The following is a 19,156-nucleotide window of genomic DNA, read 5'->3' as shown; positions in this document are numbered from 1 at the left end:
CGGCCACTAGGCGGCTATACGGCCATAAGTGGCGCCTCTTCTCGTCCTGGTGCTCTTCTCGAAGAGAAGACCCGCGGAGTTGCTCGATCGGGAACGTGCTGTCCTTTCCTCAAGAGAGACTGGAGAGTAACCTCTCTCCCTCCACACTGGAAGTGTATGTAGCCGCTACTGCCGCTCATCCCGACCCAGTTGCTGGGAAGCCTCTGGGACAGCACGACCTGGTCATTAGGTTCCTAAGGGGCGCGAGAAGGCTACCGCCTCATCCGCGCCCCATACCCTCTTGCGACCTAGGTGGCGGGCCTCAAGAGGCCCCCCCTTCGAGCCCCTCGGAGATGCCGCTCTTTCTCACCTCTCGATAAAAACGGCTCTCCTGATGGCGCTCACCTCCAAGAGGGTAGGGGACCTACAAGCACCCTCCGTGTCCACAGATTGCCTAGAATTCGGGCTTGATGATTCTCACGGTGTTCTGAGACCCCGGCCCGGCTACGTTCCCAAAGTTCCCACCACTCCCCCTAGAGACCAGGTGGTGAACATGCAGGCGCTCCCCACTGGGGAGGAAGACCCAACCCCATCCGTGTTGTGTCCAGTACGCGCACTGCGCCCCTACTTGGACTGCACGCAGAGCTTCAGAAGCTCTGAGCAGCTCTTTGTCTGTTTTGGAGGTCAGCAGAAGGGAAGGGCTGTCTCCAAACAAAGGCTGGCGCACTGGATCATGGATGCCGTCGCTACGGCATACCGATCTCAAGAATGCCCCTGCCCGTTAGGAAGGAGGGCACACTCCACTCGGGGTGTAGCCTCCTCATGGGCACTGGCTCAGGGCGCCTCTCTGGCAGACATCTGCAGAGATGCGGGTTGGGCTACGCCCAACACCTTCGCGAGGTTCTACAACCTACGCATGGAACCGGTGTCAGCCCGCATCCTGCAGGGCAACATGTAGTGCCGGCAGGGCGTACACCTGCGAAAACCCTTTCCCCTTCCTCTAGGGGGATCAGCGGCTATTTACGCCTCCTTTCTTGCCCCACTGGGTAAAGAACAGGCATTCCATCCATCACTAAGCAGAGCAGCCCTGCCCCCTTAGGTCGGGGAACAGTTGAGTTATCTACCACATAGCTCTAACCAGACCTAGTGCTCCAAACGTGGTAACCCCCCATGGGCCGTCTGATGTATCCTCATGAATGGTTCCCACCTCGGCAACCCATGACCTCCCTAGGTGGACTTCCACCTTGCGGTTAACTCCTTCAGTCCGCACATTTTCCCATGAGTTCTCCCCTGATGGTGAGACCATGTGGTGTCTCCACTAATTCCTCCCTATGGTATGTAGTGGTCTCTGTAGCGTTTTTCCCCCAGGGGAGATTTAATGCTTACCCAGTGGCCCTTACGGTGCCAGGCTGCTTCTCACTGTTAGAGAATCAAGGCCTTCGCCCATGACGGCCGGTGGCAGGGGCTTCCCACCTTTTCCTAAAAAGCTCTGGGACCCCCTACCTCTCCACTGGACGGTTACAATTTCGCGCTAGCGCTCACGTCTGACTCGCCCAGGCCAGTCAGTGTCGCTCCGCTAGAGATTGTGTTGTGGCACAGCACTGTGGCGTTTTCCATAGGAACCCCATCTGTCGGCTCGACACAACATCGAGAGACCGACAAAAAGGGAACGTCTTGGTTACGGATGTAACCTCAGTTCCCTGATGGAGGGAACGAGACATTGTGTCCTTCTTGCCACAAACACGTGCTGCCCACTGCAGCAGTCGTGAGAGGTCTCAGGCTCCTCAGAACAAAGGTGAATGAATGAAGCACGCCGTCTCCCTTTTATACCCGGATATCCGGGGGCAGAGTCCGGCATGCAAATTTCATTCGCCAATTTTCATTGGCCTTTTCTAAGCAGTCGGAAGCAATTGGTTCTCAAAGACGAACCCCATGTGTCGGTTCGACACAACGTCTCGTTACCTCCATCAGGGAACTGAGGTTACATCCGTAACCAAGACGTTACATCCGTAACCAAGACGTTACATCACCATTTCTTCTTTGCCCATTGACCACAAAAGACTTTGTTCGATTTCACAGTCAGGACTTATGGTTGTATGGTGTGCTGTGTTTGGCTCACGGTGGCAAAATATAGAAGCAAAACTGTTAAATCTGGCATGTTTTTTTTTTTTAACAATCTGGTAACACACAGTGTGGGCTTTCTTTCATTTGATTAGAGTGATAGGGAATTCATAGGAGACTAATGAAATACAGTAATACCCAAGTGAAAGTACTAATAATGAAGTTACAGCACAGTACAGAATACAGAAGTAATGTAAACTTTTTAAATACATCTCACAGGGACGTCATGCTTCTCAAGATGAAATTACTGCCTGTGCATATCAGTCTGTCACTCTGGACCAGCAGTACAGTGGCCAACCTGTTCAAGTGAGAGTCTGCATGGGAAAAGAACCTCGCCACCTCATGGCCATGTTCAAGGGCAAAGTGGTTATTTTTGAGGTAAAGCATTGTTTGTGCTGGCTTTGTGTTTTTATTTAAATAGAGGCTAGATTTACTCATATATCTTAAGTCTATTACATTTATTTCAAAGTAAATGCTAGTCAGAATGCATGAATAAACTACAGTACACTTAAAATAATGCACTGTACCCCAGATGTAGTGGGATATGTTAACTTGTAATGAGTCTAAAAGGGTGAAAAAGATACAAAAGATAGAATCGGGGTCAGATTAGCAGTGGCAGTCACACTACTCTTTGTTCCATCGACTTCCATTCATACGCAGGAGCATGCGACAGACTAAAAAAGCATGCTCGTGTATTTAGCCGCCAGTGTCCAGCAAAGTTTAGCTCCAACCACACTTGCCTGGAAAGAATTCTATTGATCCTGAAGATCTTGATTACCTGGATCAGGTGTGTTGGATTGGGGTTGAATCTAACAGGTGTGTTCGACTTAATTCGGTGCTGCAAGAACCGACAGGCATAGGTTATGACATCAAAGTACTGCGAGAGCGATTTTAAGGCACTTTGATGTCATGCGCCTGTCAGTTCTTGCGACGACGCAAGACACACCTAAACTCTGCAGGACAGAGTTTGACACCCTGGTGTATTTGGTGAACTCTGACCGAATTCATATGAGATAAAATGTGTGATCAACACAAGATTGATAAATCATGGCATAACAACAATCCCATTTTGTTTCAGCTTTAAAAGAACAATAATGGTGATAAAAGTTGGAATACATGAAGTGTACATGACAACATTTTTGTATCAACGTTTTTTCAGGTTACTGACAATATGAGTTCGGCATTGTGAAACTCGAGTGTGACCGTGGCATAGGTTAAAAGGACAAGACAAACTAGTCAAATCAATTAAATATACAATACACTGTTTATAGACTAAAAACAACGCAATCAAACAAGGTTGATGCTGACGGTCAAGAGCAATTAAGCACCAAAACTGAACCGTTCTTATATATGTCAGTGTGTTGCGATTTATAATCTGAAAGTGTCCACCGGTGTATAGACAATCCAGTGTAGTGATAGTCCAGTGCTTTACAGTGTATCCGCAAAGGTCAGTCCAACAATAGTAACCCTGGATTCAGTTTTTTATGTATAGGGAGTATATCTTCTATATATTAGACTTATTATATGAATATTATGTGATTGTTCACAGTCATACAGGACTCAGATTCTGGGTTTTGTAAAATGCTTGTTTGTTTTCTAAATATATGAGAGTTTCTTTATTTCCATTCTAGGGGGGAACTTCCAGAAAGGGGGTCTCTGATCCGGAACCCCCTGTTCGTCTTTTCCAGATCTGTGGCACTCACCCAACCAATTCAAAAGCAATAGAAGTCCCAGCTCTGTCTGCCTCTCTCAACTCTAATGATGTCTTTCTTTTAAAAAGCCAGTATGCCAGAGTCTTCCTGTGGTATGGCAAAGTAAGCAGACCACTAGTCTTTTTCTTATGGACATGGTGGGTGGGGCAGTACTAACTTTAATGTATACAATTGCAATTTTTCCATAAAACCGCAGTTTATCAAAGACAGTTTAAAAATGCATTTGAAATCACCCTGGTTTTCAACGTCATAAAACTGTAATCTGTCACTTCAACACATTGGATCAGAAGTTCCAAAGCCAGATTCATGCCTGGATGGCGCATGGACTGAAAATGATCATTTCACTGCTGTTTCAGCTCTACTTCTGCAACCTGTTGCTCACACGTGCATTGTAAATGCTCTAACCTATTAGCGTGACAAAAATATGCGTTGCTAACATGCAGATCAAGTGTACATTGAGAAACCGGCTTTATGTACATACAGTATCCATGGTCCTAGCTGATGCAATTGGAGGTGGGGACTAATTTTCATATTCATAAATCCTAAATCTACCAAACAACTTAAGGGTGTAGGTACATTCAAGTCATTTTAGTACTTTCAAGTAATTATTGATACAATTCAATTTTATTTATATAGCGCTTTTCACAATGTGCATTGTTCCAAAGCAGCTTTACAGGAGCAAATAAGAAAAACTGAAAACACAAAAAAGGTAAAACACAGCACAGTGCATGGTGTTTATAGAACAAGCAAGATTACTCTAGTAAATAATATCTAATAAGTGTAGTTTATTTAGCATATTTTTCATTAAGTGAATGCTTGGCTGAAAAGATGTGTCTTTAATATAGATTTAAATTGGGAGAGTGTGTCTGACCCTCGAATAGTATCGGGAAGGCTATTCCAGAGTTTAGGTGCTACGTATGAGAAAGCTCTACCCCCTTTGGTGGATTTAGTTATTCTAGGTGTTATCAAAAGTCTGGAGTTTTGAGATCTTAGAGAGCGTGATGCGTTGTAATGTGGTAGAAGCTCTCTTATGTAGGTAGGGGCTAAACCGTTTAACCCTTTAGGCGCCAGGTTTTTTTTGGAAAACATGCTGGATTTTGACATCAAGATCTTCTGTAAATTAGAAAAATGTTGGGCATGACCAAAAGTTTATGTGGGGTGTAAATATACTAATCTAATTTGCATATTATGACGTCATCCGGGGTGGCCAACTTGAATTTCATAATATTCAGGAAATAGTAGATATTGAATTGATGTTTGAACTTATTTGCATGTTTTTTTTACGCTTTGATCCTTATTCCAAATGATCAGGAAAAGAGGAAATCAACAGTAAAACTATTAGTAACTATAGTAAAATTATTACTATATTACTGTGCCATAGCAAAATGCATGTGCCTATTTTTTGATCAGTTGACCAGCTATCTGCCCAATCAGCTGCCTCTACCTCTAGCAACAGCTCTCCTATGGACACTACGACCACGTTCACCCCTGCCACCCCCATCTCCGTTAGGCAAGGGGTCGAAATGATCGCTCGTTTGTGCTTCGTGAACATTCTCGCCTTGCACGGCGGCACCATTGCGCTGCACAGCTGTACCAGGAGACGCGCGGTGATTAGACGACCTATCGTGATTTCCAAAAGGCAAATATTCCCCTTCAGAGTCAGAATCGGCGAATAACATTTGCAACAAACCCTCGCGGTACAACCTTTTATTAGCAATTTGGCAGTTTTCTCTCACAAATCTCACAATTTACTCTGACGCTCTGAACTGAACTACTTCCGCTTCAATGACACATGATAGCTCACTTGCTCTGCTATTTGCTCGAACACTTTGAATGGGAACATGATGTCATTTTGGTCTAGAATCGAAGTACTACATGTCTGCCATCTAGTGGTAAGGAATACAAATGAGATATTACACCATATTAGGATCTACAGCCTATTTTATGAAGTATGACGTCTTGTCGCAATTCTGCGACTTTGGCGCTTAGAGGGTTAAGGTTTTATAAGTGATTAAAACAACTTTAAAGCCAATACGATACTTAATGGGTAACCAGTGAAGGGATGATAACATTGAGGTTATGTGATGGTATTTTCTGGACCTGGTTAGAACTCTGGCAGCTGCATTCTGAATTAACGTCTCGGTTACGACTGTAACCTCCGTTCCCTGATGGAGGGAACGAGACGTTGTGTTGAGAGACAGACTGGGGAGGGATTCCGGGGAGGCAACAGGTCCACATGCGCCTGGCCGAACTGCTCCCATATGAGCCGGACTGAGTGGGGATGGAGTCGCCATTCTCCGCGGGGCGTCCCCTGATGAGAGAGAGCACATCGGCTGTCTGGTTCAGGTCACCCAGGATGAAGGTGGCTCTCAGGGACTTAGTCACCTGCTGACTCCAGAGGAGGAGGCGTCGGGCGAGTCATGACATCTGCCGTGAGCGTATGCCACCTTGGTTGATGTACGACACGGCAGCCATGCTGTCCGACCGGACCAGCATGTATTTGTGCTGCACGAGGGGCCGGAGCCTCCTGAGTGCCAAAAGGACTGTCAGCAACTCCAGGCAGTTGATGTGCCACCGCAGCCAGGGACCTGTCCACTGCCCCAATACTGCGTACCCGTTGCACACTGCACCCCACCCCGGCAGGGAGGCGTCTGTTGTGACCATGACGCGCCTCGAACCTGCCCGAGGGGAACCCCCGCTTGGAGAAAGGTCAGATCTGACCAGGGGTTGAGGGTGCTAAGGCACTGAGGCGTTACCGTAATGCGCCAGGTGCCGGTGTGCCACGCTGTCCAGGGAACACGACTCTGAAGCCAGTGCTGAAGCTGGCCGCATGTGCATCAACCCGAGAGGGATTACCCCTGTTGAGGATGCCATGTGCCCCAGGAGCCTTCGAAAATGTTTCAGTGGGATTGCTGGAGTGCGCCTGACAAATTTCAGTCAGTTCAGCACTGACTGCGCACGCTCGTTGAGACGCGCTGACATACAGACAGAGTCTAGTTCCATACCGAGATAAGAGGAGCTCTGCGCTGGGGAGAGCTTGCTTTTTTCTCGGTTGACCCGTAGGCCCAGATGGTCTAGGTGCCGGAGCACGAGGTCCATGTGCGTACACAACATATCTCGCGAGTGTGCCAAGATAAGCCAGTCGTCGAGATAGTTGAGTATCTGCATGCCTTGCTCCCTGAGGGGCGCTAAGGCAGCCTCTACGAGTTTGGTAAAAACCTGAGGAGACAGGGCCAGACCGAAGGGCAGGACCTTGTACTGATACGCTCTTCCCTCGAACATGAACAACAGGAACGGTCGGAGAGAGGATGGAGACGTGAAATTACGCGTCCTTCAGGTCGATTGCCAAGAACCAATCTTGGTGACAAACTTAGCCAAAGATGCGCCTCTGCGTCAGCATCCTGAACGGCAGCTTGTGTAGGTGCTTGTTCAGGAGGCGCAGATGCAGAATGGGGCGCAGCCCCCCACCTTTTTTGGGCACTATGAAGTACGGGCTGTAAAACCCAGAAGACATCTCGGTTAGAAGGACGGGTTCAATTGCACCTTTCGCCAGAAGGGCGGCAACCTTGTCCAAAGCACGGGAGCGTTCTCCTTTCGAACCGAGATGGATTGTCCTCGCTAGCCAGCGTGACGGGCTGGTGCACTCTTGCCAAGCGCCCAAGAACCGTGACAGCGGAACCAGAGGGACGATCTGCTTCACCGTGCTGTGGGAGGCTGGTTCGGTGACTGACAGAGCGGTCACATCACATGGGGCGGAACCCCGGGGAGGTTGACGGCTCTGCTGACTTACCTGTCTGGTGTTACTGCCGGCCAATGCAACGTCAAGTGGAGATTGCGGAAGGCAGCGAGAAGTTGTGTCGCCCAGCGCACCGCCATATCGAGAGTGCTGTGGGGAAGCCCGGAGAGAGAAGCTCTTTCGAGAGAGAGTGGGCGCCCGGCCCTAAAAATGGCCCGGCTTGGGTGGGGAACGTGGCAGGTGGCATCCCGCTTCGACCCGCCGGCGATGACCTGGCCGGAGGGGTCGGGCCCGCTGTTACTCTCAATCCCCCTGGCTCATCCCGTCAGGGCCGCTCTGTCTCCTAGGCGGATTCCTAACGGGGTAGAAGCCCTCTCCCACGGGGCTCTACATCTCTGGTGGGCCGTCGCTCGGAGGGCCCCAGTACCAGAGGGGCCACCACGGAGGGGCGGGGCTGCTGGGGAGCAGGCTGCGCTTGGGACCTTGACAACCGATAGGTGGCCGGGTCACGGCGGAGTAGTCTGCTTCTTCACCACGGAGTCACCACACAGCCCCGCTTGCGAGATGGCCGCATCTAGAAGGCTCATCTTCTGAGCGTCACTACACAAGATTGAGCCACAGATGTCTCCCTTGGACCACTATTGTGGACGCCGTCCGATCCAGGGCATCCGCCATGATGCTCAAAACTGCTCCATCGCACAGCTAATATTACAACAACAACATATCTTGGTATGTTAGTATGTTACTCACATACTGATCCGAATCAAAGCAACCTCCTCGGGGGTGATTTTTAGACGATCTTTCTCTCCAACGTCTCTCTGCTGGAAAGTATCTCCATAGATATCTGTGAGTACATATCTGCTAAAAGCCTTAGTACCGCAGGTCTTAACGCGTCTCTGCTGAAAAGTCTTTATAATATTAACACAGGTCCTAGCTCCTGCCTGACTTTTATCCTTCTTTTTAAACTTAAAATCCACAAACCTTTTATTTTATGTAATACATAAGTCATAGCTCTTTCTACAGTCTTTCTAATGCCCACAAAATCTCTGCGTCAACATGAGAACGACATCTTTTTGTACTGTGGTGGCCACCGTCGTGTTTGGACTGAGCGATTTGTGGCAAATCTATAATACAACGCTAGTGGCCACTGTTAATTAAGAACTGCGCCTTTAAATGAATGAAATGGAAACTAAATCGAGTAAATTATTTGTATAAAACATTGTTGACTAATCTACACTATTTTAATGTTCTGTTGGTCAATGTGAGAGACACCTATTAAATTCAATATTTTATACATCAATATATTATTATTGTAAATATACTGGAACAATAAAACACAATAGAATAGTTCAGAACTTTTACTTTTTATTGCACTGACCCCAACTGGTCAACAAATAAGTCTAAAAATAAATGATGCCTCTAAAGACAAAGACATGTACCAACTTCATGACTGCTAGACATACCTTACTGTACTACTCATTTTACGTAGCTTCTTTCAGAAGTAAACAGTTTAATAACAAGAAGTGCTCTTAATGTTTTGCTTTCCAGTATGATAGCGGAATGTTAGTATGTGCATACTTTAGATCGCATTTTAGGAGACGGAATATTTAATTACTCGCAGTTATTGTTTGACAGTGGACCGCAAGGATAAGTTCACTTTCGCTTTGGAAATGATATAGTTTAGTGTCACCCGCAGCAGCATTCCTGCCTCATTACATCCACTTTAAAAAGTCTCTTTGCTTTGCTTCACATTGCCGTGACATAATAAGGCAGAAAGTAAACAAAAGCCCACACACACTGTAGCATATGTTTTACTGCGCAGCATGGATGTATCTGTTTTCAGTTTCAGTGTGGATAGGCAGCATTTGGAAAACACTTGAAAACGCTAGTGTGGTCGAAGACCGTTTTAAAACCAAAACTCCGTTTTCAATGGAAACATATGGACAAGGTCTCAGCCACTAATTTTGTGGCGGCATGTGACCATGTGATTGTGAGGTGCTTCATTAGATTAGAATTACTTTCCACCGATGTGGAGTCTCTTTCTTCCTGGGCATAAGTTGCACGTTACATACACATTCCTTGTGTTTCAACATAACAAGGGAAAAGTAGTGTTTAAATCCGGTTTGCGAAAGCTACATTTGAACTTGTTGCTCTTGCCATCGCTCTCTGAGTCTGACTCCTAGGCATTAGTGTACTCTGTGTGACTGTGTTTGTGTGTGAAAACCTCTGCCTCTGGTTGGCAAAAGATGAAAATTGACCTTACCTAAGCCAATCTTCATCAGTTATGAGGTTGTCTAATCTGGGCACACTGGGCAAAGTGTGTGCTTACTGTCGGCACACTTACAAGAGTGGGGAAAGTGGTTCGCCTTAATACCTGCAGAACACCACAATATTACTATTGATGCATATGCAGAACAACTGCACTTGTAAAAAGTAACAGTAATAAACCGAGGGTCATGATTTTAAAATAATTTATTTACAGCCCAAAAAATTATAATTACATTATTAATAAAAATAACTAAATATATCGAGATTTGTTTTATTACAGCAGGAAAACAGAACTTAACAGCTATTTAAAACAGCAGTAAACACAACCACAGAACATTTAGAAGAATTTTAAAAAGGAAAAATCAATACTATAAGGGGCACCATTAAGTTTGTCTCTTGTTACAGTTCTGACTCGTCCCTGCCGTACCCCATCTCTATCTCTTGCATTACAATGTCCGCTTAACATTCTGTGGGCTGGATGCATTTGGTCACAGCGTCTAAGTGGTAAAGAAATAACATTGAATAACATGCTAAAAACAAAACAAGGGTTGTTCAAGAATTGTTCACATTGACCTCAAAAAGTTTCCCAATGCACTATAGCATTTTAAGGTAAGAAAGTTTTGGGTTCACCCAAAAATAAAGATTGTGTTATCATTTACTCACCCTCTTGTCATTTCAAATCTTTATGACTTTCTAACTTTTGCAGAACAGAAAAGAAGATATTTTGAAGAATTTTGCTAACCGAATGGTGGCAGAACCTATTGACTTCCATTGTATGGATACATAACCAATGCAAGTCAATGGGTACCAGCATTCTTCAAAAAAATCTTCTTCTGTGCTCTGCAGAAGAAAGAAGTCATACAGGTTTGAAAGACAAGAGGGTGAGTAAATGATGACAGAATTTTCATTTTTTTGGGTGAACTATCCCTTTAAGGGACTCAGGAACTAAAGCAGCATTTTGAAGGGGGAAACTGAGTTTAAGGACTGCACCGGGAGCTGCTGAACTGAGAGTTTAACTGAATGAGAAAATGAGAGAGCTGCGGTTGGTTGAGTTAAAATGAGATTAATGGATCGGCATTAACAGTACACAGTAAATGAGTAAATTACTTTATTGTTTTATTATGTATACTGTAGCTCTGAAAAAAAATGTTGGGGTGTATTTATAGCTGCTGCTGCTGACAGAATAACAAAAGCAAAAAAGAAAAACAGTGGTCAGACATTGCTGTACAAATTGATTAGACCAGTTATGAGCATGGCAAATCAGAGATGCAGGAAGATTATTAGATTGACTTACAACAGTCAGATGTCAATTAACACAAAAAAGACCCAAAAAGTTGTTTTCATGAGTCTTTTTTTGTCTCCCACTCGCTCTTTCAGTGTATGTGAGAGATATTGTTGTGGCGAATCGGCCTTCCATCGCAGAAAGAAATCTCAGAGACAAGGGTTCCAGATGCCAAGAGTTTAAACTTTATTTACCCGGGCAAGCAAAGTGAGACACACAGAGTTCATCTGATGATGTCCAAAGAATACATATCTGACTCCATCTTTTATACAGTAATTTCAAGTTGTTTTTCACAGTGTTAACCTTAATACTGTAATAGAAAAACCACCATAATATGCAGAGCTGCTGCTGACCAAATGGAAGCCCTAAGCAAAGTTGTTTTGTGGTTCCCCATTAAAGATAAAACAATACAAAAACACACAACTACATTGGGTGTCAGAATAGAACTTTACTGAAATATAAAAAATGCATTGTGACGATTTATAACAGTATTTCCCTTTCTGTCGGTCTCTCGACGTTGTGTCGAACTGACAGATGGGGTTCGTCCTTGAGAACCAATCGCTTCCGACTACTTAGAAAAGGCCAATAAAAATTGGTGAATGAAATTTGCATGCCGGACTCCGCCCCCGGATATCCGGGTATAAAAGGGAGATGGCGTGCTTCATTCATTCACCTTTTGTTCTTCGGAGCCTTCGCTTATGAAGTACAAAGACTCGCTACTACTTAGCAACTACAGACTGCCGGTTCTACGATGTGGTGCAGCGGACTGTCCCTTCCTGCGGCGACTTCCCCTGGGCGTCTTGGCGGTTCCAGAGGTGTTCGAGACCGTCCGCCAAGGCGAGCGGCGAGGGTGATATGGGGGCTACTGCAAGCGTAAATCCGTCAGCCAAGCGCTCGCGGACCGCTCGCACCCCGTCTCGCTCGCCTCACCGTTCCCCTCATTCATGCATTCGGACACGATGCGTGAAGAAGATGAGATGTCTATCGCAGCATCGGAGAGCGATTTGCTGGCATCTGATCCCGAAGATTCCTTGCAGCTCCCTCCCACGGGGGGTCGAGCTCAGGAAGAGGCGGATTTCGAGATATCAGCCATGCTTTCCCGGGCCGCCGTGAGCATTGGGTTAGAGTGCACTCCGGTGCCTCTCCCCCAGCGCTTGCGGCTGGATACATGGTTCTTGGGCTCTGAGCGCGGCTCCAAGCCGCGCCCAACCCCGGTTCCGTTCTTCCCGGAGGTGCATGAGGAACTAACAAAGACGTGGAACGCCCCTTTTTCGGCTCGTACACGTCAAACCAGTTCCGTCGCTCTTTCTTCCCTCGATGGTGGGGCAGCTAGGGGTTACATCTACGTGCCCCAGGTGGAACGTGCAGTCGCGGTGCACCTGTGCCCGCAAGCGGCGTCCACCTGGAGAGGTCGACCGAAAATCCCATCCAAAGCGTGTAGGACTTCGGCATCACTGGTGTAGCGTTCGCTCACTGCAGTTAACACGACTCGCCCGACGTCTCCTCCTGTGGAGTCAGCAGGTGACCTGCTCCCTGCGTGCCACGTACATCCCAGGCGACCGGAAGCAGACAGCCGATGCGCTCTCTCGTCAGTTGACGCCTCGCGGAGACTGGCGACTCCACCCCGCGCAGTCCAGCTCATTTGGGTGCAGTTCGGGCAGGCTCAGGTGGACCTGTTCGCCTCCCTCGAAACCACCCATTGCCCGCTTTGGTACTCCCTGACCGAGGGACCCCTCGGCACGGATGCCCTAGCGCACAGCTGGCCGCGGGACAAGCGGAAGTACGCCTTCCCCCCAGTGAGCCTCATTGCACAGACCCTGTGCAAGGTCAGGGAAGAGGAGCATCAAGTGTTATTCGTTGCGCCACACTGGCCCAACCGGACTTGGTTCTCGGAGCTAATGCTCTTGACGACAGCTCCCCCCTGGCCGATTCCCCTGACGAAGGACCTGCTTTCCCAGGGGAAGGGCATGTTATGGCACCCCAGGCCAGACCTCTGGAACCTCCATGTCTGGCCCCTGGACGGGACGAGGAGATCCTGAGCGGTCTACCCCCGGCGGTGGTAGAGACCATATCTCAGGCAAGGGCACCAGCCACTAGGCGACTGTACGCCTACAAGTGGCGCCTCTTCTCGTCCTGGTGCGCTTCTCGAGGAGAAGACTCGAGTTGTGCGATCGGGACCGTGCTATCCTTCCTACAAGAGAGACTTGAGACTAACCTCTCCCCTTCCACACTGAAAGTGTATATAGCCGCCATTGCCGCTCATCACAACTCAGTTGCTGGAAAGTCTCTAGGACAGCAGGACCTGGTCATTAGGTTCCTAAGGGGCACGAGGAGTGCTCCATACCTTCTTGGGACCTGGATGTGGCCCCCCTTCGAGCCCCTAGGAGATGCCGCTCTTCCTCATCTCACCATGAAGATGGTTCTCCTGATGGCGCTCGCCTCCATCAAGAGGGTAGGGGACCTACAAGCATTCTCCGTGTCCCCTGACTGCCTAGAATTCTGTTATCCTGAAGTTATCCTGAGACCTCGGCCCGGCTACGTGCCCAAAGTTCCCACCACTCCCTTTCGGGACCAGGTGGTGAACTTACAGGCGCTCCCCATGGGGGAGGAAGACCCAACCCCGTCCGTGTTGTGTCCAGTACGCGCACTGCGCCTTTATTTAGACCACACACAGAGCTTCAGGAGCTCGGATCAGCTCTTTGTCTGTTTCGGAGGTCAGCAGAAGGGGTGAGCTGTCTCCAAGCAGAGGTTGTCACACTGGATTGTGGACGCTGTCACGACGGCCTACCAATTCCAAAATCGCCCGTGCCCACTTGCAGTGAGAGCTCACTCCACCCGGGGCATAGCCTCCTCGTGGGCACTGGCACGCGGCGCCTCTCTCACAGTCATATGCAGAGCTGCGGGTTGGGCTACACCCAACACCTTGCCGAGGTTCTACAACCTCCGCGTAGAACCGGTGTCAGCCAGCATCCTGCATGGTACCATGTAGGACTGGCAACCGGTAGGGTGTACACCTATGATGGTACCTTCCCCCCTCTCTCGAGTGGATCAGCGTACTAATTCAGCCTCCATTCTTTCCCCACTGGGCGAAGAACAGGCACTCCATCCATCACTAAGCAAGCACCTCCTGCGGGCGGGCTGGGCAGAGCAGCCCTGCCCTTTAGGCCGGGTACCACCTGAGTTATTCGCTACATAGCTCTAACCGGACCTAGTGCTACCAGACGTTGCAACCCCCCAACAGGGCGGTTCCGTCTGATGTATCCTCATGCTGGTTCCCACCTTGGTAACCCATGACCTTCCCTAGGTGGACCTCTACCTTGCGGTTAACTCCTTCAGTCCGCACATTCTTCCCATGAGCTCTCCCCTAACGGTGAGACCATGTTGGTATCTCCACTAAACTCCTCCCTATGGTAGGAAGTGGTCTCTGTAGCGCATACCCCGCTTGAGGAAGTAGCGCTTACCCAGTGGCCTTATGGTTCCGGGCGGCTTCTCGCTGTTAGAGAAACAAGGCCGCCGCCTGTGAGGCCGAAGGTAGGGGCCTTCCCACCTTTCAAGTAAAGCTCTGGGACCCCCTACCTACCCACTGGTAGGTTACAATTTCGCGGTAGCGCTCACGGCTGACACGCCCAGGCCAGTCACTGTCGCTTCGCTAGAGATTGTGACGGCACAGTGTTGTGGCGTTTTCCATAGGAACCCCATCTGTCGGTTCAACACAACGTCGAGAGACCAACAGAAAAGGAACGTCTTGGTTACGAATGTAACCTCAGTTCCCTGATGGAGGGAACGAGACATTGTGTCCTTCTTGCCACAAACACGTGCTGCCCACTGCAGCAGTCGTGAGAGGTCTCAGGCTCCTCAGAACAAAGGTGAATGAATGAAGCACGCCGTCTCCCTTTTATACCCGGATATCCGGGGGCAGAGTCCGGCATGCAAATTTCATTCGCCAATTTTCATTGGCCTTTTCTAAGCAGTCGGAAGCAATTGGTTCTCAAAGACGAACCCCATGTGTCGGTTCGACACAACGTCTCGTTACCTCCATCAGGGAACTGAGGTTACATCCGTAACCAAGACGATCTACAGAGTACAAACAACCATTATAAATGATGCAGCATCTGTACCTGTTAAGCTGGTCTTGCTTCAGACGTGTGTCAGTTGTAGTGCAGCCTCTGGGGGTTTCCAGAGAAGTGCTGGACATTGCCATGGCATCTTTTGTAACAAATTTCAGAACTGACTCTGTAATGAACAATGCAGAAAATATTTGTAAGTTATAATGTAAAAAATTTACTTTTAGGAATAGGATAATGTTTTGTGTTATGTGTAGTATAAATCCAAGCATTTTTTCAAAGAACTTAATGCACCTTAAACTTATTACAAACACTTACTTAGTAAATTCATTAAAGCAGTCTGTGTTTAATTAAACAAACGTTGTTTTTTATGTTATGTTTTTATGCTTGATTGGTTTTATACAATAAGGCAGGTTTTGTTACTTCAAATAATAATTTAGAAAGGAGAAACCCCCATATGCACAAGTCCTACTATTAACATACACCTCTTTACAACATATATTTTTACCATGGTTCAAAACGCACAATATCATTAAAATACCTGAAATTATATGAGACATTGGATTGAAAATAGTAGTGATGCACGATATTGGATTTTTGCTGATATCCGATATGCTGATAATTTCCACTTCAATTAAGCCGATAGCCGATGGCGATACCGATATATGCTGTCTATCCACTGAGTGTTTTTTCAACCAACGTGCTTTGGTCGCAATTATAAGCTGCATGGGAAAAAATAAGCGCCAGCACTGAGCCCGTGGAAAAAAACAAGGGGGCATAGCCCGGTCACTTCAGTGACCGTGCCTTTTCACAGGGCTTGACATTAAGTATTGTCATGTGGTTGTCCTTCGGACAAGTAAACTTGTCATTCACTTGTCCGAGTACAAAAATGACTTTTCCAATGATAAAAAAAAATGATATTTCATTTGAATTCTCAATATAATTGTTCCGGATCTAGATTGGTAAAGTTTGCTTCTAAGCATTTTAACTAGTGTCTGCTTTGGCTGCATGAATTTGGTTATAGGCCTACTCTCCGTGACTGCTATAAGACAAAGGCAAGCAGTAATTATTAGTGGTAAGGCTGTAGGTTAACTTTTTTTGCACATAGCACTGGTGCTAGAGAGGTTTAAAGTTTGGTAGCACAGGCCAAACTGTAGGAGTATAAATCGTCTGTTGTCATCATTAAAAAAAATATGCAAGTACAGTTCATTATGAATAGACAGTTAACTGACAAAAGACATTAATGTTACATACAGATGAATAAATTAGGGCCGTATCGTTTTTAGATTACCTAAATTTGTTTGAATATTCTCAGTTGTGTATTTTTCCTTTTTAACTATACAATAGTGGTATATTTGTCCACATAAATTACTGTAGTATACTATAGTAAACTGCAGTAAAATTCTTAGATACTATAGTGTTTTTTAACTTTACTATAGTATACAGTGTTTATCAATTCACTACAATTTTCAAAAGCAAATACTATAGTACACCACAGTATTTTTAGTCTGTTCAATTTACCGGAACTTTTATTTTGACGGGTCTTCAGGAAGACGCTTGTTTGCAGATAGCTTCACTCAAACAGTAAAACGCTCATAAAATAAACTCTCAGAGCAACTCTGGAAATGAAGTTCACATCCTCATACAGTGCAGACGCAGATAAAATCCTCGACCATCACTCGTGTTGTATGTTAAACTGTGCACGTAATTCACTCAGACACGCAGAACAGCCAGATGACATTTAAATAACAGGATTCAGCTCCGCATGTAGTTACATGGATTCAGTGCGATGCGCCATTGATTATTGTCACACACAACAAGCACCACCACGACAAACGCACTACACACAAACACACAGCTCTGTCTAATGCACATATTCTTATTATTCTACATATATGTCGCACTGTTGTTATTTTTTTCAAGTTACTTGTCCAGTCGGGCAAGTAAAGTTATCTCTCACTTGCCCATACAAAACATTCACTTGTCCCGGACAAGCGATGATGTCGCCCTGCTTTTCACATTTTAAAATTATGATAAACGAAATAATTTTAAAACATTTGGAAAATGAATTTGGTGAATATTAATTAAAGAAGCAACAAGAGCATACAGGTGCTGGTCATCTCCGTGAAGTTGGTCAGCAGCAGGAAGCATGAAGTGCTCTAAAACTTCCTGGTATATGGCTGCGTTGACCTTGGACCTCAGAAAACACAGTGGACCAACACCAGCAGATGACATGGCACCCCAAACCATCACTGACTGTGGAAACTTTACACTGGACCTCAAGCAACGTGGATTCTGTGCCTCTCCTCTCTTCCTCCAGACTCTGGGACCCTGATTTCCAAAGGAAATGCAAAATTTACTTTCATCAGAGAACATAACTTTGGACCACTCAGCAGCAGTCCAGTCCTTTTTGTCTTTAGCCCAGGCGAGACGCTTCTGATGCTTCCTGCTGCTGACCAACTTTATGGAGATGCAGATTTCATTTTCCAACAGGACTTGGCACCTGCACACAGTGCCAAAGCTACCAGTACCTGGTTTAAGGACCATGGTATCCCTGTTCTTAATTGGCCAGCAAACTCGCCTGACCTTAACCCCATAGAAAATCTATGGGGTATTGTGAAGAGGAAGATGCGATATGCCAGACCCAACAATGCAGAAGAGCTGAAGGCCACTATCAGAGCAACCTGGGCTCTCATAACACCTGAGCAGTGCCACAGACTGATCCACTCCATGCCACGCCGCATTGCTGCAGTAATTCAGGCAAAAGGAGCCCCAACTAAGTATTGAGTGCTGTACATGCTCATACTTTTCATGTTCATACTTTTCAGTTGGCCAAGATTTCTAAAAATCCTTTCTTTGTATTGGTCTTAAGTAATATTCTAATTTTCTGAGATACTGAATTTGGGATTTTCATTAGCTGTCAGTTATAATCATCAAATTAAAAGAAATAAACATTTGAAATATATCAGTCTGTGTGTAATGAATGAATATAATATACAAGTTTCACTTTTTGAATGGAATTAGTGAAATAAATCAACTTTTTGATGATATTCTAATTATATGACCAGCACCTGTAGGTGTCTTAGAAATGGAGACTACAAAACGGCAGTGTGCAGAGACGAAAGTCACAGGGCGGCACGTTGCATATTATGCACGCTTGAGCTCAAGTTCAAAGTCTACTCCCGATGGACGATGGGCAGGATTCAACTTTATTTTTACTCTGTGTTTTAGTTAAAAACGTTAATCAATAAATAGGCAGTGCGTGGCTGACGGGCGCAGAGATGGATTTCTTTGCGCACTCAGTTAATGTAAGAATGTGCTGCTTTTACAAGCATGACTTAATTACAGCTTCCTATCGGCGTTATTTTCTTTATCGGCCTATGCCGATAATTAATTTATAAGCCATTATCTGCCGATAATATCGGCCTGCCGATGATATCGTGCGTGCCGATGATACCGTGCATCCCTAGAAAATAGTTTAATCACATTAGGCAGATGAGTTGGTGGTTTGACAGGCTTGTGGACTTACCTGAAGTGATGCGGGAGATTCGTCTTTGGATTTTCCCATTTTCGTTTCCAGCACCAGACTGCTTTCTCTTCCCGGGCATAGCTGTTGTTGTTGTCTGAGGTGGACATCTGTTCGGCTACACGGCACGCGGTGCTGCACAGACTGATCAGCGGATGAATTCACGGTACCGCGAGAGAGCGGCCTGCTCTCCAATCGTTCTCTCGGTACTGTAACGTCATACGCCGTCAGTGCGGCACGCATAAAGACAAAGACAGCTATGATGTGATCCAGGTACAACTGGTACAAACATGAGGTGGGCCGTGGGCGGAACGGAGTGTTGCGTGTACGGCATGGTGCCCCCGGGGATTTGGTTCCGTCCATTAGCCCAAACGTACAAATGAGGTCCCACAGATACTAACGTTATATTAATGGTAATAATTGTTGAGTTCACAATCCTGTGAACATTGAAGATTTAATGGAAAATAC

General features: G+C 46.5%; 1 protein-coding gene across 1 annotated transcript in view; it reads left to right on the top strand.

Annotated features, from left to right (window-relative positions):
- The window catches only part of avil (advillin), a 59,153-nt gene that overhangs the window by 31,711 nt on the left and 8,286 nt on the right, over nt 1-19,156 (top strand). Inside the window, exons 13-14 of the mRNA XM_057326623.1 lie at nt 2,320-2,478; nt 3,732-3,914. Coding sequence (XP_057182606.1) covers nt 2,320-2,478; nt 3,732-3,914 — 342 coding nt within the window. The remainder of the gene's footprint in view (nt 1-2,319; nt 2,479-3,731; nt 3,915-19,156) is intronic.

Source organism: Triplophysa rosa, unplaced genomic scaffold, assembly GCF_024868665.1.
Source record: "Triplophysa rosa unplaced genomic scaffold, Trosa_1v2 scaffold115_ERROPOS1579659+, whole genome shotgun sequence".
NCBI lineage: Eukaryota > Metazoa > Chordata > Actinopteri > Cypriniformes > Nemacheilidae > Triplophysa > Triplophysa rosa.
This window is presented reverse-complemented; position numbering and strand designations above follow the sequence as displayed.